A 26809-nucleotide genomic window follows, 5' to 3' on the forward strand; every position below is an offset into this window, starting at 1 on the left:
CATCAAGAACACATAATTGATTTTCCCGAAAAAGAAACCCGTTGAACCACACAAAGTCCGACTGCACACCCTCCTGCAACTTTTAAATAATCTGTGAAAAGTATGGATCAGTAGCATATAAATCGCAAATAGAATCAAAACCTGGACCTCCACGCGCAATTCTGTCAAAAGAGTTTGTTGCCTACTCAATGCATCTACCACCTTGTTAAGGGCACCTGCTTTGTGCTTATTATAAAAGTAAACTGCTGCAAATAGGCAACCCAAGAAGCATGTCGGGCAGACGCCTTATCTTGAGTACCAAGGTGTTTAAGGGCATCATGGTCGGTATACATAATGAACTCCTTCTGGAACAAATAATGATGGCGATGTCAAACCGCTTGAACTATCGCATAAAACTCCACATCATAAGTACTATATCGAGACTTAGGGCCAGAGAGTTTCTCACTGAAATATGCAATAGGACGATTGTTCTGGCTCAGCACACCACCAATTCCTACCTTTGAAGCATTACAATGTAGCTCAAATGGCTGAGTAAAATCAGGCAACACCAACTGCTTAATCAACTGAAGGGATGCCTCTGCCTCGGGAGTCCACTGAAACTTACCATTTTTCATACAATCTGTAATCGACGCCATGATACTATTGAAATGTGATATGAACCTGCAGTAAAAGGAAGCAAGGCCATGAAAACTTCGCACTTCTATAATGGTCTTAGGCTGTGACCAATGACTGATTGCCTCTACTTTGGATGTATCAACTGCCAACCCCTCCTTTGACACCACATAACCTAGGAATACAACACGGTCAGTTAGAAAAATTCACTTCTTCACTGCAGCGTAAAACTCATCCCTACGAAGGACTGAAAGAACTTCTCGAAGGTGCTGGACGTGATCATCATTGTTAGCACTACAAATTAGAATATCATCAAAGTAAACTACAATGAATTTTTCGATAAATGGATGAAGATCTTGATTCATAACCTGCATAAAAATACTAGGTGCATTGGAAAGACCGAATGGCATGACTAACCAATCATACAACCCTTCTCTTGTCTTAAAGGCCGTCTTCCACTCATCCCCAGGTCTGATATGAATCTAATGGTACCCACTCTTCAAATCGAGCTTACTGAACACACAAGCACCAGTAAGCTGTTCTAGCAAATCATCCAAGCGAGGAATAGAAAAATGGTAACAGACTGTAATCTTATTAATCGCCCTACTATCCCCGCACATACGCCACGTACCATCCTTTTTTGGCATAAGGAGAGTAGCAACAGCACAAGGACTAAGACTTTCTTGATGTGCCCCTTCGCGAAAAGCTCCTCCACTTGTCTGCGCAACTCCTCATATTCAGTAGGACTCATCCTGTAATGCGCCCAATTAGGTAAAGTAGCATTAGGTACTAAATCAATCTGATGCTGAATATCCCGTAGTGGTGGCAGTCCCTCTGGAAGCTCGTCTGGGAAAATCTCCTGAAACTCTTCTAATAGTGGACGAATTCTTTGGGAAACCTCCTGTTTAGTATCAACTAACCTGCCTACTAACACATACACTACACCAATTTCTGCCATCTCCGTCTCAAATTTTGCTCTGGTTGACAAGTTGGTATTGTCCACAACTACTTTTACTGGGCTCTTGTCGGGTAGTAACACAATTTTCTTTCCCCCAAACAAAAAACTGTATGTGTTGGTGTACCCGTCATGCAGCGAGTGTCGATCAAACTGCCAAGCCTCCCTAATAACAAATGGCATGCATCTATCTCTACCACATCTCACAAAACTTGATCTTTGTAGGTAGGCCCAATGGAAAAGCCGACTAGAGCACGCTGGGATACCTCAACATCACTACCCCTCTTCAACCAAGCCAACTTATACGGTTTGGGATGTTTCTTAGTCTGCAGACCCAGCTTCTTAACGACCTTCTCAGCAACCACATTCTCGCAACTCCCAGAGTCAATAACAAATTTGCAGATTCGTCTCCCAACAGTACACGTGGACTGGAAGATGTTATTACGCAACCAGTCGCTCTTGTTTTCTAGGGGAGTTAAAAACTCCGCCTTTCCACCAATGCTTGCCCCACTTCATCAACAACTAACTCCTCCTCTTTTGCTGCTTCCTCGTCATCTCCATTATCAAATACGGGCGCTCCCTCATAATCTCCATACCCATCATCAACAAAGAGCCCTCTATGCGAATTTTTTGGACACTCAGATTGCCTATGACCCATACCTCCGCAAGCGAAGCAACGAATACGGCCCCCAGGACACGCTAACGGCTGCACAGGATTTGCCTTAGAAGAACCAGCCTGGCTAGGATTACTAGGACGTGTTGCTTGCTGCTGTGGGTTGTTGGAAGAACCCCCTGTGATGAAAGTCCTTATATTCTATCTAGACTGCTATTTCTCTATCTGTATCGCCCTTTAATGTGCCTCAGAAACTGTCACATGATCAAACATGTTCAGTGTGTCCTGTATTTGGGGACGAAGACCACCTACATATCGCGACACCAACTGTTCCTCCATTTCCATCACTTCATTCCTAGTAATCAACATGTAAAATTCTATCGTATAGTCATCAACCGCCTTCATGCCTTGACCCAAATTATGTAATCTCTGATACATGGTCCGAACACAGTTATAGGGCAGAAACTGCTTCTTCATGTGCTTCTTTAGTTTATCCCAAGATGCAATCTTAACCTTCCCTAATTGGGATCTTGTCACTTTTGTCTGCTGCCACCACGCCGCTGCTCGTCTACGAAATCTCGTTGCAACAAGAGGCACATGTTTTCCAGCAGGAACCTCCTTAAATTCCAGAACCTCTTCCACTGCAGTCACCCAATCCAAGAATTCTTTTGGACTTAATCCACCATGGAACTCAGGAATATCAACCTTGAATCCTGATTCCCAGTGCCTGTTCTCCTTTGGGCCACCTCCTCTCCATCGAACTGGCAGATCTATTGGATGATCAAGAGGCGCAAACGAATTTTCATCCTCGGAATCCTCAAGTGGTTGGGCCACAGGCACATGTTTTTGTGGTACGAGTGCAGCGATTTGCTGGGTCAACAACTCTACTTGTTGATGGAGCTGTGCGATTTCATAAAGTCTATTCACCTCCTCTACTGGGGCTTCATGGGTTACTGGATGTCTCTTTGGTGGCATGGTGAAGGAGCGAACCTGGCTCTGATACCAAGTGACGTAGCGAAAGTTCTAGGGAAGATGAACAAATCTCACAAAGAAGAAAACTCACGAAAAGTTTTATTTCATTCAAATCAATCTGCCGCCTCAAGAGGCTTGCAATGTATTTATACAAAAACATAGAAAATTTGAAAATTAAATAATAATAATAATAAAAGATTTTTTTTCCAAAAATGGAAAAAATAAAGATAATGACAAAAATTGATACTCCTAATCTTCAAGATTACTCTCCAACAAACAGACTGTAAATCCAAATTTATTTGATTGAGATATACTCAAAATAAGAATTATCAAAAAAGGAAAAAAAAAAAAAAAAGGCCTAAATGAGGGCCTAAACGAAGGAATTTGCTTATTTCCAACCGAATAAGACTACAAATTCGTCAAAAACGGACAACTCCAAATTTCCTCCAAATTATTTTTTCTTGTGCCGGTCCCACTTTGCCATGAAGTCCATTTCCTTTTGCACCACATCAGAATCAAAATTTGACGACATGTTAACGAAGATTATTTCGATTGAAAAATTGATTAGTTAAACTTCTCTCTTCATGATTGAGGAGTTATTACTGCTGCATCCCCTTTTCCCACAAATTAAACATTTATCTTTCTTAGAACTGGAGCTTTTTATCTCATGACAAATTGGCGTGGAGCCTAATTAACGTCGTTGTACGAATTAGCTTTCCATTAAGGGTAATTTATGAATTTCACACTTGAAGTTTGACTCAGCCCTGCCTAAATTTTCTTATAAATATGTTTTCGTCGTCATGTTTATGTAATCATCGTAAAAAAGTGAGATGTTATAAAAAATAGTGTGTGCTTTTTCTGGTAAACTTTTTCTATCAGTGAATTACTACAATAACGGAAAAGAACATAGTTTTACATTGAAGCGAACTTTTACAAATTTGTGTATTCTTTGGTTTCTTTTTTCCTTAATGCAATTTTATTAATCTTGGTGGCATAAAATTGAAGTTTCGAATTCTCATCAACGGAGACTCCAAACCTAATAACAAAATAATACCAATAAAAACTTTTTAATATGTTCTAATAGTTATCTTCCTAGGAATCTTCTATGTTCAGAAAATAAATATTTTTGTATTGTGTTAAGAACCGATTAGTTTCTTAAAGTTTTAATGTTTGAATTGTAAACGTGTTTAATTAGAACAATAGTTTATTTTTATTTTTTTGTATTTGACGGAAGACTCATTTTCCAATCCAACGCATAAAATATCATGAATAAATCAGCGCATCGCGTAGTGCACTTTTTCATATATTATACTTATTTGTGATCGAGCTCTTAAGAAACAAGTACTTGACTTGTTTAAATTTCAATTGATTTCATATATTTGCTTTCAAGGAAAACTACATAATTTGTGAGAGTTTGACATGAACCTAGTATCTGTTAATTGAAAATGAAATAAGATGGAAGAACGCGACATATATTAGAAAGTGGAAGATAAACGCTGATTTCCAAAAATAAATAATAAAAAATAGAAACTATATAAGTAATGAACAAAATTTAAAATCAACTTCTAGTTATTATTTTTTGTAATGTGATTTTCTTCTTTACAAATGAAAAATAATTGTACCCTTTGGACTACTCAAAATTTTCGATAAATTCTTATATATCTTTTGTCTTGCATGCAGAAGGAAGTTCCAAATCAGAATTGCATAAAGAAGTTGGAGGAGGCAGTGAAGCACATGCTTAATGACGAAGGTATGGATCCATTGGACATGCTTGAATTAATTGATGAAATTCAACGTCTAGGCATGGGATATCGTTTCAGAAAGAGTACAAAATGTGCCCTTGATAGAATTATATGTTCAGAAAAAGTGATGAAGAAAATGGATCATAGTATGCATACTTGTGCTCTCTACTTCACCCTCCTCAAACAACATGGGTGCGAGGTTTCTGCAGGTACGTAGTTAGTTACACATGGTTTTTCCTTTTTGAATCAATGAGCGCAAGTTTATATATGGCGTTAAAAGTATATGTACAAAACATGAAAGTATTTAACTAGAGCTAAATGTATATAGTATAGGAAAACTCAATACAAAAGCAAGTGTTTATTTTTTAATATATTTCTCTGCTACAACGAAGGATTTATGAAACAGCCAATGTGCATAGATTAGAGAATCTTATGTCCATTTGATTTTAAATATTCCTTAAAGAATCTTTCCTATTTACTGTCCTAAATTGCTGGTTTTGTCTTCTACTCAGATATTTTCCAGAATTTCAAGGACCATAATGGCAACTTTAGAGGAAACCTGGTCCAGGACGTCCCAGGAATGTTAAGGTTGTATGAAGCTTCATATGTTGCATATAATGGGGAGAATATATTAGATGAGGCCAGAGAATTCACAACTATAAACCTCAAAGAAATGCTGGGAAAAATTGACATGAAAATGTGTACACGAGTGAGCCATGCCTTGGAAATTCCATTCCAGCGCAGAATGCAGAGGCTGGAAACCAGGTGGAATATTGAATCATACGCGAAAAAAGACGGAGCAAATAGACTTCTACATACACTAGCAATATTGGATTTTAACATGGTCCAGTCCATGCTCCAAAGAGATCTCCAACAAGTCTCATGGTATTTTTATTACTGAATACATTTTACTTTTGATTCTGCAGTATCTGAAAGAAAACACCACTAAGAATAAGAGATGCATCACAAAAATTTATGGGTTAATTCCTTTGTCCGAGTAACCAGCATGTATTATTATTATATATAAAACAAGATAAAAATTCCAGTCCTACACCAAAACTCAATGGCAATCTCCTGCTCAGTTTACTCCCTTGTTTATAATTTTTTTTCTTCTAGATTCTAAAAGTAGTGGATAATTTGGGAATTAAGCTAATAGATTTGGGTAACCGGTTCGGATTTGGGCATAAAAATGTCAGAATGGATAATTTCAAATAAATGTTGATTTCTAAATAACTAGACAACCGGTGCTTTGTAGATCATTTACAAATCTACATTCTCAATCGAATCTAAACAAACAAATAGGTACAAATCTATAAGGGAAGATAATTAATATGTTTTCTCTCGTTCTCTAATATTATCAATTATGATTTTCTTGAAAAATTCATAGTTGGTGGAAGGATGTGGGCTTAGCAAATAAGTTGTACTTCGCAAGAGACAGGCTGATGGAAAGCTTCTTTTGGTCAGTTGGAATGGTATTTGAACCACAATTCAGTGAATGCCGAAAAGGTTTAACCAAAGTGGTTAAACTAATCACTATAATAGATGATGTTTACGATGTTTATGGATCCCTTGAAGAACTCGAACAATTTACAGATGCTGTTGAGAGGTTTGTAATTTTAGAAGACAATAAATATTATTATATTTTTGTACTTCAAATTTAAAAACGCGAATACAATTTTTTATTAATCTGAATTTTGGTCCTTTTATTGCAGATGGGATATCAATGCTTTGCAGCATCTTCCTGACTACATGAAGATATGCTTTTTTGCTCTTTATAATACTGTTAATAGCATGGCATATGATGTTCTTAAGGAACAAGGTCAGATCATCCTTCCTCAGCTCAAAAAAGTGGTAAGTGCATCAGTCACTAAAGTTCATTTTTCATTACAGATAGATCACTTAATAATGCTTTGTTTTTTTTATCAACTCTAATAAACTAAAAGATTGCCAAAATGGTAAAGATAACATAGCACATACTTGAAATCAAATAGATTCCCCTTATTAGCAGAAATCAAATATTTTTATACTATTTTGTTTAAAAGAGATAAAATTATTAATATGGTTATAATAATTTAAAAATAATAAATTGTGATTTTCTTCTTAAGAAAGTTATATATTCTGTAAATTTGCACGAGAAATAATTAATAAATCAACATAGTTACATTTTTAATAATAATTTTATATATCATTTGATTTAGTAGCTTTTCACAATTTTTCATATACTAAAATTTCTACTATATTAACTTTAGAATAGTAATATTCTCATAATTTTCTGAAATAGCAAAAGCTTTGGAATAAAATGCGTAAAGCCAAGATTTCTTTTTAATTCCTTTTTGTCAAAAAAACTTAAGATAAATTTTAATTTATTCATTTTTAAATGATAATTCAGTTTTCACAAAAATATGATTAAAATAAAATCAAAGATAAAAAATTAACTTTCTTTCTAAAATAATTTTTTTTCCAAATTAAATTATAAAAAGGCAAATAATCGAAACAAGTATAATTTTTATATTTAGCATAAGAGGAAAGAGTAAAATGAAACTTTTTGTTTGTAAGAGAGCTTTATGAAGTTTAAAACATGAGGGGATGTCTGTATATTTGTAAACCTGGAGATCGATTTATTCTTAACAATTTTTTTATTTTTCTTAATGTCGTCCAATGTTGTACATTACTAAACAAGCCATAAAAATTGTAATTTTTAGTTAGATTTTGATCAATTATGCCCCGTGTACAGAATTTTAGTTGCAAAAGTTTTACAGGGCTCCTCACTGTGCAAGGGCCCGACATGTATTTGAAAAAAAGAAGAAAATAAGTGGCCCCATGTATGTGTGTATTCTAGAAAAGATCTGTAAGATTGGCCTCTGTACATGAAGCAAGTCTCGATTTTGATAGCTGAATGAATCTCTAAGATCATGTTTTTTTCAGTGGGCAGATTTATGCAAAGCGTTCTTAAAGGAAGCACAATGGAATTACAATAAACATATACCTACGTTTGATGAGTATCTTAGTACTGGATGGATTTCATCATCTGGACCACTTCTACTTGTTCATGCCTACTTTCTGATGGCTAAAAATATTACAAATGAATCTATAGAATGCTTCAACAGTTACCCTGCTCTCTTACGCTACCCATCCACAATTTTTCGTCTGTCCAGTGATTTAAGTTCCTACAAGGTATGTTACCATTAAGATCACTTTCGTAGAAGACAACAACTATTTATCAGAAATTAGTACTTATATATATATAATTTTACTGTACCAGGCCGAGACTGAGAGAGGTGAAACTGCAAATGCAATTTCATGTTACATGCATGAAAATGGTGTCTCTGAGGAAGTTGCTTGTGAATACATAAAGAGTTTGATTGATGAGAATTGGAAGATGATGAATAAAGAATTGGTATCGCATTCCCTCTTCGAAAAGCCCTTCATTGAAATAGCTATAAACCTTGCTCGAATAGCTCAATGTCAATACCAGTACGGAGATGCTCACAGTGATCCCAATGTCGAATCGATAAATCGAGTTTTGTCAGTTATTATTGAACCCATTCAATTGATATAACCATAGAACTACATATAAAATGAGATAAAAGATAGTTAATTCCAAGTAAAATTGTTGAGAAAAGATTATTATCTTTTTCAAGAAGAATTAATAAAGTGTGATGCTTCAAAATCAGTATTCGAGCGTTGGGTAAACGGAGTATTTTAATTTTAGGCCTATGTACAATTACTGTAATAATGGTCACGTAAGTGTTTCTAATTATCTCCTTATGTATTATTGTCATTGGTCATATCTGAAATTTATTCTCATGACTTTATTTTTAATAAAATGGGTCCTAAGGCGATGATTAGTAGGCACGTAAGGATATTTAAATCAGGTTGGCACATTCGTAGCATTCTCATCATTTACTACTGCCCTCCCCGACTTGAAATTGATATTATAAATATTACAAGAAGGTCCAAACAATGTAACATAATTATGAAGCGCCCGAACAAACGAGTGTAAAAAAAAAAATAGTTGAATCTGTAATTACATTAACCTGTCTTGCTCTAGGGTGGCAAAACTAGAACAGAATGGGAGGGAAACATTGACTGTGTGTAGCTAGAGCATCGGCTGTTAAAAGTAATGTAAACTTGACCAACTGAACTCTAGCAATAAAAGAAAGCTCAAAGATATCAAGATGATAACTTAGTTAAAATGTAACTGGATTAAGCAAAAGTTTTTATTGGGTAGAAGAATTTTAGACGGTGAAGGAAAAGCTCGTCATTGGCCGAGATTTTTTAAAGAAGTTACGTAAATATTTTGAACTCTTCTTCTAAAGGAGGTGGAAGTTACTGGAGCATCTTGAACTCTCCTTCTATCAAAGGATATGGGATAAGGTTACTTGCCTCAATTGACTTCTTCTACTAAAGGAAGTTAAGAAAACTTACTTAATCATATTTGAACTCTTATGTATTGTTATGTATTGTAAGCAATCGGGTAGAAGAGAAATTGTAAGGTTTATATAAGAGAATTGTTGAGAGAAAATAACTCTATTGTATGAAATATATGTTGTGAGATTTTTGAAAGTTTGTTTATTTGAGTGAAAAGTTATATTCTATCACAACTTCTACGCATCATTGGCCACCATGTTGCCTTCCTGATATATGTGTGAGACTCGGAAGTTTATGCGATCCACACCATGCAAGAACCTCAACCATTTTGAACAAATGACCCATTGCGCCGAGGTTTACTTTGAATTAAGAAGCTTAACCACATAGATCGAGTCACTCTCCAACCATAGGTTTAACCATCCCTTGTCTCAAGCATACTAAACATCAAACACAATAGCATACAAATCCGCAATATACGACCCCTGATTGTGCAAGGAAGCCACGAGGCAGCCCTTAATAAATCCTCTTCAGTTTAGAAAATGCCCACTGCATCGTGGATATAGCCCCATCAATGTTTAATCTGATCCGGCCCCGATAGCAAGGGCCACGAGGTTTCCGGTTGAAAATTATCACCATTTTCCAAACTGCTTTAAGTTGCTGGCTGAATTTTTGCTCAACGGCCTTTTAGAATATATCATAAACTGTGCCTGACCTGTCAATGGGTCCCTCGTGCATGGTTGAAACGAAGTCCAAACCTGAAGCATATGGGCAAAGCAAGAACACATGTTGCATATATTCAGTATGCCGACCACAAAATACATTTTGACTTCACTTTCAATCACATAAGAGCTCACTGCATGCCCACTTGTCACAAAATGAGTACTCACACCTTGGACTCCATAGCATGTCAGATAAAAAATGCGCTTTGCTCTCCGAGACTCTCCTTATCGAGGATCGTAAATCCCAATCACTTGGTTAAAAGAAAATTTGAAGTCTCGTCCAAATAGAGACACTAAAGGTCTCAACTCCTTATTACGATACTTGAAAGAAGTTGGTAGGCTTAAACAATTCTCCAAGAAGTGAATAACATACTCCACCATGAATATAATCACTTCAAATTAACAAGTTTTAGGAATTTCATCGGCTCATGATGAACGAGCTTGCTGAAAAATTACGGTGCAACTCCTTTCTAGAATTTCCTAAGTCCGAGCAATTAGTCGAATCTGATCCATCTTTTAAGGAGCCGTTTGGTACCTATTTTTTTCAAAATGCATTTTTCTCTCTCTCTTCTTTTCAACCACACATTCTTTATTAAAATAATATTAGACGTAAATCAAAAACATTTCCTTATTTTTCAACCACACATTTCCCATCAATTTACTATTCAAAAATGTATTTTTACATAAAAATGGCTACCAATCATCCAAATTTTTTCCTAACGTGACCACGTTATCCATACTTGGTTGAGCTGTTCTTTCATTCAAAGATATGTGCAGTCCAACTGCATTGACAAATCCTTGACTTGCAAAACTCATTATTGATTTCCACATCAAATTTCTCTAAGTCACATGATATATATACCTTTTCTATATTTCAACACTTTGAACTACTTGACGCTCTGATACACTGGTCGAAATTCAGACAAGTTCCTTTTAATTTGTTCACATGATCCTTATTAGAAAATAATAATGAGATAAAAAAAATATATATATTAGAAACATACAAAAATTTATTGTTCGATGGTCTTGGGCATTCTCAATCCAAAAGCTAGCTTAGAAGGTGAGGATTTCCATCACATTTATAAACTGACCACTAGCCTATTCAACAACCGATATGCAATAACTCTAAACCCGTATTGATAGGTTATACACTTAACTGGGCCGTTAAATGAGATTAATGTAATAATTTTTTGTTGACTTATGACTTAATTCGATGTTAATTTTGTTTAGAGAAAATTGCAAACATGGTACTAAACCTTTCATTTAGTTGCAGAATTTGCCCAAACATTTTATTTGTACAAACCTCTCAAAAATCTGCACTTGGAGTCCAAATAGATGGAAACCATTGGTTTGACCGTTAGTTGACTTAGAATTAGAGTTTGACTTATTTTAACCAAATTTTGAAAGGGTAACAAGGTAAATTTACATTTTTTGCCCAAAAAAAATTTTGTTAACTAATAAATCAAAAAACAAAAAATAAAAACCAAAAACACCCACCCACACCACTCCCCCACCCCTTACCCCAAAATCACCTCCACCCACATAGCAACGCCTCCACCGTCACTATCGTCTCCTCCACGCCTTCAACACCACAATCGCTTTTAAGGTAGCACTATCGGAATTTCACTACCCACAACATCAACTTAACCGCTTCCGCTGCCTCACTCAGGTTTCTATACCAAAACCAAACCCAAAACATCCTGGGCTGGAACCATACATTGTATTTTCCATCTCCGCAGCCTGCAACTTATTGCCTCTCCACCGTCGGAACCACACACTCTCCCATATCCTAGTTCTCCATCTCAACGTTAGCATCTCATCATGCCATTCTACTCACCACTAACTCGACAACCACCATTGTCACAATAAGAACCCACTAACATCACCTGCTGAACCATCACGTCCAGTTGAACCCAATAATACCACCACCTACTTAACTACCATAGCAAGAACCCACAGCTAATTCACCAAGAAATCAACAAAAGAATTCCCAAAAAGATAACAACATAAATCAACTAATTCATACACCTGCTACATTTGGTTGGTCAATGTGGCCAGGTGTTACTGTTTGTATTGAAAAATTATAGATCTGTGATGGGATTATTATGTGGTTGAGAGATGAATTGAAAAATTCTAGACATAGGATGGGCACGATAGAGGTTGAGCGAGAATATGAGGTCTCCATTGGCACGATCAATGGTGACTGGTTTGGTGGTGGCGTCAACGTTGGGTAGGAGGTAGGGATGGCAAAAAAACCCACCCCATCCCGAATGGGGCAAAAAATCCACCCTGAATGGGTTGGCGGGTCTAGGCAGGATGCCCGGTCCCGTGAAGAAAAAAGATTAAAAGTAATTTTGTTTCTAGACAATTTATCTGTTAAAAACTCATTTTGAATTTGTAGTTTATTCTCTAATAATAACATAACTCGAAACTTTGAAAATAAAAAAAAAATTAAACGTGACAAAAAGTTACCTCGTCCCCGCCTCGTCTAAGGCCGGTTGGGGCGGGGTGGGGATGCCCTGTTGCCATCACTAGTTGGAGGCGATTTTGAGGTAAAGGGGTTTGGGGAAGATGGGAATGGTAGTAGTGGTATTTGTTTTGATTTTTGTTTTTTATTTAATAATTAATATATTATATTGTGTTTTATGTTAAAATTGTGAAAATACCATTTTGTCCTTTTAAACCTAGTCAAAACTATGGTCAAGTTCAATTCTCTGGTCAACTAACTATCAAACCAGGGATTTCCATTAATTTGGACTCCAAGTGCGAAGTTTTGAAAGGTTTGGTACCACGGTGCTACAAATGAAATGTTTGAGCAAAGTTTACAACTAAATGAAAGGTTTGGTACCGTGGCTATAATCTTCCCTTTTGTTTATTAGGTAAAATTCAAGACAAACTAGTAGAATTGGAAGAAATAAATAAAAAGGGCAAAACGAAAGAAATCCAAAGTTCGAGAACTAAAGTGTAAATATGTAATAGTTAATTCAGACTATAAAATGATTATTGAAGATAACATATGATCAATTGAATGCAATTTGAAGTCAAATGAGTGAAATATAGCAGAAGCAAAAATCAATTTTTAGCCAAAAAAGTTATGCTCTGGATTTTTAGCCTCAACTTAAAACCCATTTTTCGGATAGCAAGCATTCAAATTGGAGAAATTGTAATTTTAAAAGAGTTGTAGCCTTTTGAGTTATCTTTTCAGGGCACTTTGAATTTCCTCAATTGTATATTGAAAAAGAAAATCATGATCAAAATATAGAAAGTTGCTCAAGGATATCACGATATAAATCGGTGCACGCGCGGTACATTATTTTCACCAACCTGAGAGTCATTTGGCTCAATGGTATGCACATAGAGATGACAGTGGAGCGGGTTCGAGGCAGAGGTGCTTCAAACGGGACGAGGCATTGTCTTGCCCCGTTTAATATATATGGGCAGGTTCGAGGACCCCGCCCCACCAACGCGTCGAGGCAGGTTTTTGGGCCTCACTCGGGACAGGGCGGGGGGTTATTTTGCCATCTCTATGGGTGCGAGGGAGTTATGCCTATGCGCGCTTGTGGGCTATTTTCACAGATAAATCATCAATTTTCTTTCCCAATTCAAACTCTTTTTAAACCCAAATTGAATATGATTTTAACCTATTTCTGGCTCTTGTAAATACAAAACAATGACTAAACATGGAAAAAAGAAAAAGCATCTATTGCCTCTTTATACACAATAGTATCATCAAATTCATCAAGAATAAGGGTCAACTGCTATATTTTGATGAAAGAGATCAAGCCCTAGCAAGCAATTGAAGCTCAACGACGTTAAGATTTTGAAGAATTTAATCTTGGACTTGAAGTTCAACATCTTTTAAATTATTTCATGATTCAAGTGATAGTTTTTCTATTATTCTTCTTGTAATTTATATATCAAAATCCTAGGTTAGATTCGCTTTTGTATTGGATGAAGATGACCTCTATTTGTTGTTTATTTCTAATTCAGGACCATTAGTTTAGTATTTATTACGTTTCTTGATTAATTTTGCATACACATTGCATTGTTTAATTGTTTGGCCACTAATTAAATAATCTGTTTGCTTTGTGTAGGATTGGGAGACTCATAATAAGTTTAGAATGTGGCAAAATTAATACATGTGCAATAGATGCTAGGAATAACATTTAACTCTCAATAAGTTTAGAATGTGGCAAAATTAACACGTGTGCAATAGATGTTAGGAATAACATTTAAGACTTGTTATAGTATAAATCCGGCACGAGAAATATTTAATTTCGCGAGATCTTTTATTTTAGTTAAAACTCTATTTTATCGTAGCTTTGTAATCTTTTAGAGTTTATTTCCATTTAAACTAAGGATTTATGGGTTTCCTATATAAAGGACTCATTATTCTATATTGTAAACAACATTCATTTATATCAATTGAGAGATTAATTTTGTGAACATATTTTGCTTTCAATTCTTTATTCTTCATCGAACAAATTTCGAACTTATCAAGAATTATATTCTTGTAGTGTTCAACAATCCGGGTGAGATTCGTGAGCCTTGTATCAAGAGGCCAACATATTGTCGACGATTGTGTTGGTTACTTGGTTCAATATTTTTTAATCAAACTCAAAACTTTAATTTATTGGTTTTCTTAGGTAGTAATTCAATCTCGTGAGGATTTCGTAACTACTTTTGTTGCGTGGGTTCTCATTTGGTATTAGAGCTTGGGCTCCATAAGTCAAGGTTATATCCTTTTTCATTTTGTTGAGTCTTTTGTTTCCTTTTCCTTTCATTCTTCGTGTTCTTCGCGTTCTTCGTCATTTGGAGTCTTTAATCCATAAAGTTTCGAACAAAATTCAAAAGTTATTTTTTTGCTCATTTAGCATCCAAATTAGTTTCTGTATCTTTCGCTGGTATCATAGTTTAATTTTCAAACAAAAAAAAATCGAAAAAAGGGTTTGAATTTCCAAAAAAATTTATTATTATTATTTATTTCGAAAATTACCAAATGTATACAATGTCATCTTCTTTGAGTCAAAAAAAGAAAGAATACGTATATCAGTCTTTTGAACACAAAATTCTAAACCCACTTTTTTTAATTAATATTGTTTCCACTCAAAATTGTCCAAAATTTTTTGGTTGTCTTTTCTTTAATTCTTGAATCTTCTAAATTGGAAATTCTCGTTCATATTTTAGTTTGAATTCTTCGAGAATAAAGCTTGGTTGAGTTCGAATTAGTTCTTTGAAGTACTTGGACGAAAGCATTGAGTGAAAAATGGCAAGAGTGGTGAGACTATTGGAGGGAAAAAGCCAATTTGAGTGATACATGAGTGTAAACACATGAGGCATATATTACTTTAGATTTAGGATGTCAGACCGAGACTATTCAACATCAACCAAAAACAACAATCAAGTCAACATATCAGATGAGATGATACGATGGTTTGAGAGGTTGTTTGAAGATGTGATGGACTAGTTGGATAGGCAAGAGATGTAGATCGAAAGACAAGGCCCATTGCTTGCCAATTTACGTAGAGAGTTCGAGATATAAGGAGACAGGGTAGACGGGAACCTAGGGTAGAGAATCGCATAGACGTTGGTGGATGCAGAATTAGGAAGAATAAGGGATAGAGGAGTTAGGAATGAAAGGAGGGTAGAGAACCTATTGGAGATGGAGTTGACAGCAGTATGAGCAATATCAAAATAACAATTCCTTCATTCAAAAGAATGAGTGATCCGAAAGCCTACTTGAAGTGGAAAAGAAAGTCGAATTGATATTTGATTGCCACAACCACTCAGTGGAAAAGAAGTTAAAGTTGTGGTATTTGAGTGCACCGATTATGCTATTAGTTGGTGGGATCAAGTGGTGAAATCTACGATGAGGAATCGTGAGAAGCCAATTAACATATGGGAAGATTGAAGACTATCATAAGAAAGAGGTTCATGCCCAGTCATTACTATAGGGAGCTTCATCACAAGTTACAAAGCCCCTATTAAGGGTCTAGGAATGTGGAGGATTATCATAAGGAGATGGGGATGGAGTTAATGATAATTAGAGTAAATGTTGAGAAGGATTGGGAGGCCACTATGGCTCAATTTCTGAATGGTTTGAATAGAAGAATAGTTAATGTAGTGAAATTGAAACATTAAGTGGAGTTAGAGGACATATTATATGTAGTTATGAAGGTGGATAGGCAATTGAAGAGGAAGGAGACATCTAAGTATCCATCGGGATTTTCGGGTTCTAATTCTTCTTAGAAACCGAAGTAGGATAATAATAAAGGAGATTGAGCTATATTGAAGGGCAGAACTGAGCCTCCAAAGGGAAATGAGGAAAGTGCTAGCAAGGTCACGTCCAAAATAGAGTCTCAACCATCTAGGAGTCGAGACATCAAATGCTTTAAGTGTTTGGGTCAGGACACATCGCTTCTCAATGTCCAAACAAAAGGGTAATGATTTTGCAAGACAATGGAGAAGTGCTGAGTGAAAATGAGTGTGATTACGATGACATGCCAAAATTAGAAAAAGCTAGTGATGGCGAGAAGGTAGAGTGTGCAGTAAGAAGGTTATTGGTTACGAGGCGAGCACTTAGTGCTCAAATCAAGGCTAATGACTTGGAGCAACAAAGGGAGGACATATTCCATACTAAATACCACATCAACAACAAGGTATGTAGCATGATTATTGATGGCGGTAGTTATACTAACGTGGCTAGCAATACACTCGTTAAGAAATCGAGATTAACGATGCTAAAACATCTTAAACTTTACCAACTGTAATGGTTGAACGAATGCGAAGAGGTGAAGGTAAATAGGAGACTATTAGTGAGTTTTTCAATTGGCAACTACCATAATGAAGTAATGTGCGATGTAGTTCCTTTGCATGTTGGGCGCATCTTATTGGAAAGGCCATGACAATATGATAGGAAGGTGATGGTTACAAAAAATAGGTATAGCTTCAACAAGGATGAAAAATCTGTTACTATTGCGCCATTAAAAATGGCACAAGTATATGAAAGTCAAATTAAATTGAAACATGAGGAAGAAAAATATTGAGAGAATTAGAAAGCAAGAGAGAAAATAGCAATGTGGCTAATAGTGAGAAAAAAAGCGAGTAGAGTCACAAGAGCGAAAAGAAAAAGAGTCTTCCAAGAGGAAGAAAAATCAAAAGTGAATTTGCATAAGGAAGTGAGTTGAAGAGGACAGTAGTTGAGAGGCGACAAATGATATTGTTGGTCTATAAGGAGTCACTCTTCAACTTTGAGGAATCTAATACACCCTCTCTAGTTTGGCTACTTCTTTATTGCAGGAATTCAAAAACGTGTTCTCGGAGAATGTGCCGAGTGGGTTACCACCCATTCGAGGCATTGAATATCTAATTGACTTCGTACCTAGAGCTATCATTTCAAACATGCCAGCTTATCGAAGTAATCCCAAGGACACTAATGAACTTCAAGAGCAAATGGAAGAATTGATAAGTAACGGGTATGTGAGGGAAAGTATGAGTTCATGCATTGTGCGAGTACTACTAGTGCCAAAGAATGATGGAACCTAGAGAATGTGTGTAGATTGTCGAGTTATGAATAATATAATGGTAAGGTATTGTCATCCTAGATTAGATGATATCTTAGACAAATTATACGGCACATGCATAGTTAAAAAAATTGATTTTAAAAGTGGTTATCATCAAATTAGGATAAGTGAATGGAAAATTGCTTTTGAAACTAAATTTCGATTTTATGAGTAGTTAGTTATGTCATTTGGACTTACTAATGAATCTGGCACATTTATGCAATTAATGAACCATGTTTGCGTGCATTCATAGGTAAATTCGTAGTAGTATACTTTAATGAAGTTGTGGTATATAGTAACGACTTAGATGAGCATATAGGAAATTTAAGATGTGTGCTTATAGTCTTAAGACAAAAATAACTTTATGCTAACTTAAAAAAGTGTACATTTTGCATGGAAAATGATATTTTTTCTTGGGTATGTGGTTAGTGCAAAGGGAATAGAAGCTGGTGAAGAGAAAATAAATGCTATAAAGAAATGGCCAATACTAAAAGTATGGTTGGCTAGTTTCTATAGGCGATTTGTTAAAGATTTTAGCACGATTGCCACACCACTCACTGAAATTGTAAAGAAAAGTGTAGGATTTAACCGGACATTGAACAAGAACATGCATTTAACACTATTAAAGATGGATTGTGTAAAACACCGATTTTAGCATTTCATAACTTTGACAAAACTTTTGAAATTGAATGTGATGTATCAGGGATGTATTAGAGCTATTTTAATGTAGGATAAAAGGTCGATAGCTTACTTCAACTAATAGCTGAGTAAAGCAGCTCTCAATTATCCTATTTATGACAAGTAGTTATGCACTTGTTTGAATTTTGGAGACACGGCAACACTACCTATGGTCGAAGGAGTGTGTGATTCACACCGATCATGAGTCTTTGAAGCATCTGAGAGGTTAAGGTAAGCTAAACAAAAGGTGTGCAAGATGGATGAAATATATTGATACATTCCCATGTGTCATCTGGTATAAATAAGGTAAAGAAAATGTAGTAGCGAATGCATTGTTGAGAATGTATGTGCTTTTAACTTCTTTAAGTGCTGAATTGCATGGATTTGAATATGTTAAGGATATGTATGCTAATGATCCAAATTTTTCCAATATAAATGAATAATGTAATAAAGGGGTTGTAGAAAGGTTCTTTAAGCATGATGTGTATTTATTTCGAAAAAAATAAACCATGTGTTCCTAAATATTCAATGAGAGAGTTACTGGTAAAAGAAGCACATAGTGGATGTTTAATGGGACATTTTGGGGTTTAAAAGACCTTTGGGATGTTAGGTGAACATTTTTATTGGCCTAATATGAAAATTGATGTTGAACGGGGTCGTAGTTGATGCATCCCTTGTAAAAAGGTTAAGTCTAAAGTTTTACCTCAAGAGTTGTATACACCATTACCTGTTCCTAGTGAACTTTAGATTGACATATCCATGGATTTTGTATTGGTTTACCTAGGACTAAAAAAGGATGAGATTCAATATTTGTGGTGGTAGATATATTTAGTAAAATGTCACATTTTATTCATGTCATCAAACCGACGATGCCACTAATATTGTGGATTTATTGATTAAGGAAGTAGTGATATTACATTTGATTCCTAGAAGGATTATATCGAATAGGGATGTCGAATTCCTTAGCCACTTTTTGAGGGTTTTGTGGAATAGTTAGGCACAAAATTATTGGTTTCTACAACTTGTTACACACAAACCGATAGACAAACTGAGGTAGTGAATATAACCATGATACAATTGCTACACACTATCGTTAATACAAATTTGAAAAGTTGGGAAAAATGCTTACATTTATTGAATTTGAATACAATAGGGCCACACATTCTACTACTTTATTTTCACCTTATGAAATTGTGAATGGTTCTAATCCAATGGCACCTTCAAATTTAATTCCTTTATCTGTTAATGAACAAGGTAGTTTAGATGAAAAAAAGAAGGCCGAATTGGTGAAATCACTTCATGAGAAAGCAAGAATGTAAAATAAAAAGAAAAACAAGCACTATGTATTGCAAGCAAACAAAGGCCGAAAGAGTGTTACATTTGAACCCGGTGATTGAGTTTGGATACATCCAAGAAAGGAACGCTATCAAGAACAAATGAAATCAAAGTTGCGGCCACGGGAAGATGGTCCATTTCAAGTCCTTGAAAGGATTAATGACAATGCCTATAAGCTAGATTTTCCTGTAAGTATAATATTTCGACTACTTTTAACATTTATGATCTTTCTATCTTTGATGCAGGTACAGATTTGAGGTCGAATCTTTTGAAGAGGGGGGACAATGTAATCCATAGAATGAATGTAATGAAGATAAGTCCAGGAAAGGATCCATTGATTGTCAAAGAAGGGCCGATGGCTTGATCGCAAGCAAAGAGGGACAAAGAAGTGATGTGATTGCTCATTCAAGCTACAATTGATGAAACGTTGATTTTGGCAAGCAAAGGAACACGTTTTATGTTGGACTCTAGAGAGGAAACAAGCTAGCTCAACATGATTCAAGTAACGGATGGGACTTGGACAGTCGATATGCGACCGCATAGTTTCTTCAGCCATACGACCGCATGGTGAATTGCTGAAAACTGATTGGGAGAAATTTGCACTTCTATGCGATTGTATATAAATATACTATAAAGCTACATAATATAAATCCAGCACGAGAAATTTCCAATTTCGCGAGATTTTTTATTTTAGTTAAAACTCTATTTTTATGGTAATTTTGTAGTCTTTTAAACTTTATTTTCGTTTAAACTAGGGATTTATGGATTTTCTATAAATAGAACTCATTATTTTATATTATAAACAACATTCATTCATATCAATTAAGAGATTAATTTTGTGAGCATATTTTACTTTCAATTCCTTAGTTTTATTGAACAAATTCGAATTTATCAAGAATTATATTCTTGTGGCATTTGACAATCGGGGTGAGATTCGTCAGTCTTGTAATCAAGGGATCAATATACCATCGATGATTGTGTTATTTACTTGGTTCAATATTTTTAAATCAAACTCAAAACTTTAATTTATTGGTTTTCTTGGGTTATAATTCAATCTCTAGTGGGTTTTGTAGCTACTATTACTTCGTGGGTTCGCATCAATTTTTGACAAGAAGTAATCTCGACATAGATGATGAGGATATGTTTGTTGAAAACATAATTTGTGAGCTTTGTAATGGGATGTATTATACCAAGCCATACTTGTATACATGTACTAATCACTTTATGTCCAATGTTCTACAGTTTAAATAGTATTTAATATGTTAAAAACAAAACAATTGACAAATCTAATGAATGCTACATGCCTGAGGGCGAATATGTATCTGCACATTTGGACAATAACATCATTCTTAAAGGAGTTGGTTCTCCCCTATTGAATGAAGAAGTACTTGCAAAATATTATATTGAACTTGCTATGTTGGATGATATTGTTTTACCACGTTCTTAGATTAATTTAGAATAATGACAAAATCAAATTCTATTTTGTTTACATAATTCGAATTTCATACATAACTAGTAAACGTGAATTGAAATTTATTCCCTAAGGGACAATACTAGTAACTCACTCAAAACTATTACTTGTCAACAGTTTTGTATGCTTGTCGATTTCCCACGAACATCTCTCGTGGATCATTGGACAGAGACTTGTTGATAACCTAGCCTTAAATACCAATTGTTAAGGAAGCTCGCTCCAAGATCTTCGTTGGCTCAATTTTCATGTTACCTTTTTTTTCTTCTTTTTTTTTCTTTCTTTTTTTTTTTTTTTACAAAACAACCAATCTAAAAGCTCCCCACAATTGCTTATCGTTGCTTCAATCTTGTCATCCACAAAGTGCGAGAAAGTGGTGGTGACTTCAATCACCAAGGCAAAGAGAAAAGGAGGTGAAAGAGCAGGCACAAAAGATGAAGACAAATGCAACCGCCAATTTCTTTAAAGCAAAGCCAAAGCACACTCTTCTCACTTTCACAAATCACGTGTAATGAAGAATAAAGGAAACCACAAAATATATAAGAATAGGCTAGACCCTGATTAGGCCAAAAAGAGATTAAATGGGCCAAGAATAAAGAGACACCCAATCAGCAATCACTTAGGCCGTTAGCGACATTAATTAATTAAGCTATTTTCAAAGGTCAACATTGTTTTCGGTTTGAGTTGTTATTTAATAAGACATATTTTTTGTATAATGAATGTCAATAATCCTCAAGAAATTATCTTTAAAATAATATTCTTATATGTATGAGACTCTTAAAAAAATAATAAGAGCTATTTTTTGAATCATCATGTTACTGCAATTATCAAATATTGATAAATATCTCGTATAAAGACAATATTATTTGAAAATTATACTATACAACATGAAACTAGTATAATTATTTTTATTTATTTTTTTTTTTTTTACATTTTGAAAGTTTCGGATTATGTTATTATTAAAGAATGAAATAAAAATTTTAAATGAGTTTTTAATGGATGAATTGTCTAGAAATAAGATTATTTTTAATTTTTTTTTTCCCTTCACGGAGCAGTGCATCCTCGCCCCGAAATGGGGCGACCATTTATGCCCCGCGACGGGGCGGGTTTTTTTGCCCCATTCGGGGCGGGGCGAGATAAATTGCCATCACTACATGAAACATTTTTCACCAGAATTATGATATTGAAAAGATTGGTGTACAAGATATTGATGATTTGATACGAGAATTTTCATTTATTGAAATCAATGGAATTAACTGTACTCTTTTTCCTTCGTTCAGATTTTGTTCCATTGAGTTTTATTGATAAAGTTTTAACAAGGCAAAATTTTATTACTGCAAATTAGCCATGCTATTTTTCTATTTTTGTGGTATTTTTATTCCATCGAGTTTTTGTCAAAAAGGTTTTCAATGAAACGATTATTGTGTAAATAGTCATTCAAGTGGGAGTGTTGTAAATAAAATAGTGTTTGTGAATGATCATTATACACCTGTTGTCCTAGTTATTATGATTATTATGTTGCCCCTCAGGGCATATCTCAGTAGTGTAAAGGACACGGGTGAGGTATACTCAATCTTGCTGATAGCCGCAATGTGAGGGTTCGATTCCTGAAATATGAATTGTGACTCTTTGTGAGCACCAGTCTACAGGCAGTTCTTGTTCCCTAACCTGTTGGAGCACATCTTACGATTAACCTCTCTCACGATGTTTCTGGAGTGGGACGGTGGAGGACCCTTAAAATTGGGGTTCAACCTTTATTATGATTATTATGTCTCTTGTAGCCTTAATTCATCCCTATAAATATGGGATTTTGATTCTCAAATACACAAAAATATTCATTCACTCCTTTACTTTCTTCTATTTTTCTCTCTAATTTATAAAAACAACAATATATTTGATATCCTTTGCAAATGCAATTGCGAACTTCTCCTCGAATTGAAACGATCATGCACGGATTGCATCAAATTTGATTCACCGATTTTCTTTTTAAATTGGTAGAAAATATTTTGCACATTTCGATGCAACAATCCCTACAAAGTACAAACTCATCAAATCAAGAACTTCTATAAATATTTCGAATGACCGAAAGCTCATTTTCCAAATACAATTTATACCTGCAATATATCTTTATATATTTACCCGTTGCCACCATTTCATAAAATTCATTTTTCTTTCAAATTTATTTTCAGCAACATATTTGTTGCACATAGATTTATAATTTTTTTCTACTTTTTAATCGTACATTTTATAAAAATTTATTTTTTGACAAAATATAATTTAAAACATCTCTACCAAACAGGGGCATAATATTAACCTGACTTGAAATAACATTTTAACAAGACTTGAAAAAATTGTAGGTATAATGTATAACACAAATTAATTAGGACTAGTAAATATGTGATTGATGACTTGCATTTTTCTTGTCGTTCTACTTTATTCTGTTACACCTTCTAGGTGGAATAAAGCAACTAATTCATCAGCAGCAATAAACCATATTAAATTTAGTCTAGGCATCCATATTTGAATTAATTTTACTGAAGTGACAGCATTCTTATGAACATTGGCCTTTTTAAGGTTGACGTGAAACATGAACAAGAATCTCGTCCTCCTTACCTTAATTTATCATTAGGATAATGCTATTTATACATAATGCAGTGTTCATCCTTCTCACATGAAAGGGGATTCACCCTGATGTACATGTAGTATCACACTTATCATTTATGGACAGAACTTCAATTGTTACCATATACTTTATTTTTTATCTAATCCATTTTAGTATGACGGCACATCCATAATAGTATCCTCACCACATTCGTCTTATGAAAACTTGACCTTTAACAAGTCAACATTCCTAACCCTAAAACATATCGAACTTAAATAATTGAAACGATCACTTTATGGAACTAATCCTCTATAGAATTACATCATTATTAAACTTTAAATCCCAAATGTTCTGGGTTGAATGGATATATCATATATTTTTCAACGCATTTCAGTTAAACCCCAAATTTTAAATCAAAACTATGTGATGAATACACAACTGGAAAAAATAATTAATACAACTAAGGTTAAATACACACCAATCTATTACACATATCAGATTATTTAAAGTTTGCATTTATACTATCAGAGGAATAATATATCTAACAAATATTAAAATTTCAATATTACTGCACTATTTTGTTGTGCCCTTGGAATGAGAGGAAGCCCGTGAAGCGTCACTTTTTGTTTGTGAACTCTGCCCCGAGGAGGAATCAGTGAAGAACATTATCTGTTCCTGGCTTTCAACGAACAATTTGAGAGAACGCGGGATCGGAGGCAAGTTTACATCCATGACGCCTTCAAGAATCTGAACAACATGACCCATTGATGGCCTAATATTTTCCTCATCCTGTATGCACCAACAAGCAACTTTACATAATTTCGCTACCTCTTCTGCATCAGCGTTTTTATCCAATGCAGGGTCTAATAGGTCAAGAATGTCACCACCCTCTGCTATCACACTTGCAGCTAAAGACGGGAAGAATTTAACCATCCCGTCAACGGATTGCTCAGAGTTTCGCCTCCCGGATAAGAATTCAAAAACCATCATGCCATAGCTGTAAACATCGGCTTTTGCTGTGATTGCAACTCCTGATATCCATTCAGGTGCGAGATAACCTCTAGTTCCTCTTAAGGTTGTCAAAACCCGACTGAAATCGCGCCCCACCAGCTTTGCCAAACCAAAATCTGCAACTTTAGGACAGAATTCAGTATCTAGAAGAATGTTTTCTGGCTTTATATCACAGTGAATAATGCAGTCCCTGCACTTCTCGTGGAGATAGGTCAACCCTCTCGCTATCCCCAACATAATTTGGTACCTCGTTCTCCAGTCCAAAATCTTAGACTCCTCGACATTGAAAAGATGTGAATCCAAGGAGCCATTTTCCATATATTCATAAACTAGTAACTTCCGATCACCTTCAGAACAAAATCCATGAAGCCGTATAAGATTAACATGCTGAATTGTCCCAATCGTGCTTACTTCAGTCCGAAATTGCTTCTCTCCTTGGCTGATACTCTCAAGCTTCTTGACAGCAATGACAGTTGAATCAGGCAACATCCCTTTGAAAACAGAACCAAACCCTCCTCCACCCAACTTATCCGAGAAATTTTTGGTTGCAATTTGCAAGTCCTTGTACCCAAATGCTACCAATGAACCCTCGACAGCTTTTGAAGTTCCAAGTCTACTCTTTTGTCGTCTCCAGATCACGATCCCCATAACTGCCAAGAGCACCACAACAACAGCGACAGAACCCACAACAGCACCTATGACAACCCCTTTATTCTTTTTGTTGCTCGAAAATTGAGGAGCAGAGGCAGCAAGTCGAACGTATATAGTTCTCCCACTGCCATCATTTTCTGGGAGTTGTTGCAAATTCATTATTTCCCCTTTCCAAACTAAGCATGCATTGCCATCGTAAGAATAAGCTGTACAAGAGCAATTATTCAAGCAAACAGACTCACATTCTCCAGCACTACCTGCAATCACCGTTTGAGAATTTACAGGTAAACTAACTTGAGGATTCCGTAAAAACTTGTCTTTCCTCCCTGTAGAAGTACTACCATTCCCACACTGCAGCAAATCAATCTCTCTTACACAGCCACCTGAATATTCCTTCAAATTCCAATCATTCACAGACTTCTGTTTAAATCCGGACAAACAATTACAGAAGGGCAATGAATTCTGATTGCAGATACCAAATGCCCCACAATAAGCATACACCTGACATTGCTGCCTAGGTTGAGACCAAAACAAATTCCACTCTTTCGTACTCTCCGACCATGATGACTGCTGAATTTGACCCGAAATATCCATCACAAATCTCGATATAAGAGAAGGATTATAAAGAGAATAAGTGAAATAAGTCTCATTAATATTATCTTCATAACTAAAATTATAAATATAATTCAGCCTCATTTCAGGGACTAAACTGAAAATATGCCCATTCCAAGCTCCACTAGTCCAGTACTGTTGAGTCCTATTCCATTTTATAATATACTGACTCCCATTTGGATCTAATTCAAGGGAAAAAAGCCCAGGTGCTGGATCCTCAGAATTTTTCCAAGAAATGAGAAGTTGCTTTGCTTTCGTACGTTTGTCATAAGCAATTTTGCCACCAGGCAACCAAGTATCTGCTGGATGATCAAAACTTTGCCAAAATCCTTCACTTGTCCTAGGTTCTGACCCATCTCTCAAAACTAAATTCCCATTATCATTTAGAGTTGCCACTAAAGAATTTGAGGTTGTCGAACTTACATTAGTGGACCAAATCCGATCCTGGGATTTATCCACAAGCACCAAGTTCCCATCTAAAATTTTTAGTTCTGCAGAATTAATGTCTGTAATGGGTTTCTCCCTATTTGCTACCCAAACTATGGTCTGTTGACTAACATTTTTGTACCATATTCCAACATAATACCTGGAAGAATTACCTCTTGTGAAGAATCCCAGTTCAAAAGTCTCTCCAGCAGAGACAATTGTCTGTTTTAAAGATCCAGACAAAGATTGGTTCGCTGTGATGCTGTCAACTCCTTCGGATAGATTAAGGTGTATAGAGAAACACAGGAAAAACAACACATAGAACATAAAACAACGAGAGTTTTTTGGGATCATGGCTGCAGTAAGATGTTCTTGGAGAGAGAAAGAGGAAAGAGAAAGGATGAGCAATTCGCCGTCTCCTTCGAAAATGGTTCTGTAAAGTGAAAAAAATGCAGCGGAATTCATGACCGAAGAAGCTGA

The 26809-nt window shown here is 35.4% G+C and overlaps 3 protein-coding genes across 3 annotated transcripts; 1 reads left to right on the forward strand and 2 right to left on the reverse strand.

Moving 5' to 3' along the window:
* Positions 1-818: 818 nt before the first annotated feature.
* Positions 819-1750, reverse strand: LOC111368361. Its single transcript, XM_022989591.1, has 2 exons — positions 1244-1750; positions 819-1094 (listed from the first exon to the last, which is right to left on the reverse strand). Exons 1-2 carry the CDS (start codon positions 1748-1750, stop codon positions 819-821), a joined length of 783 nt encoding a protein of 260 aa, XP_022845359.1.
* Positions 1751-4826: 3076 nt separating this feature from the next.
* LOC111368363 (isoprene synthase, chloroplastic-like) lies at positions 4827-8586 on the forward strand. The gene is made up of 6 exons (XM_022989592.1): positions 4827-5103; positions 5407-5779; positions 6282-6500; positions 6607-6745; positions 7820-8068; positions 8157-8586. Exons 1-6 carry the CDS (start codon positions 4827-4829, stop codon positions 8451-8453), a joined length of 1554 nt encoding a protein of 517 aa, XP_022845360.1. The 3' UTR covers positions 8454-8586.
* Positions 8587-24032: 15446 nt separating this feature from the next.
* LOC111368839 (G-type lectin S-receptor-like serine/threonine-protein kinase At2g19130) lies at positions 24033-26809 on the reverse strand. The gene has a single exon (XM_022990310.1). It carries the CDS (start codon positions 26792-26794, stop codon positions 24203-24205), a length of 2592 nt encoding a protein of 863 aa, XP_022846078.1. The 5' UTR covers positions 26795-26809; the 3' UTR covers positions 24033-24202.

The sequence above is a fragment of the Olea europaea genome, chromosome 19 (genome assembly GCF_002742605.1).
Source record: "Olea europaea var. sylvestris chromosome 19, O_europaea_v1, whole genome shotgun sequence".
NCBI classification, from domain to species: domain Eukaryota; kingdom Viridiplantae; phylum Streptophyta; class Magnoliopsida; order Lamiales; family Oleaceae; genus Olea; species Olea europaea.

What these genes read in the sequence shown, in the direction of transcription:
- LOC111368363 (XM_022989592.1), top strand. Translation starts at nt 4,827, where the DNA reads ATGCAGAAGGAAGTTCCAAATCAGAATTGCATAAAGAAGTTGGAGGAG. An exon ending in TGGGTGCGAGGTTTCTGCAG is followed by an intron (nt 5,104 to 5,406) that starts GTACGTAGTTAG and finishes TCTTCTACTCAG; the next exon opens with ATATTTTCCAGAATTTCAAG. An exon ending in GTGATTTAAGTTCCTACAAG is followed by an intron (nt 8,069 to 8,156) that starts GTATGTTACCAT and finishes TTACTGTACCAG; the next exon opens with GCCGAGACTGAGAGAGGTGA.
- LOC111368361 (XM_022989591.1), bottom strand. Translation starts at nt 1,750, where the DNA reads ATGCCATTTGTTATTAGGGAGGCTTGGCAGTTTGATCGACACTCGCTG. An exon ending in CCTTATGCCAAAAAAGGATG is followed by an intron (nt 1,095 to 1,243) that starts GTACGTGGCGTA and finishes GGGTACCATTAG; the next exon opens with ATTCATATCAGACCTGGGGA.
- LOC111368839 (XM_022990310.1), bottom strand. Translation starts at nt 26,794, where the DNA reads ATGAATTCCGCTGCATTTTTTTCACTTTACAGAACCATTTTCGAAGGA.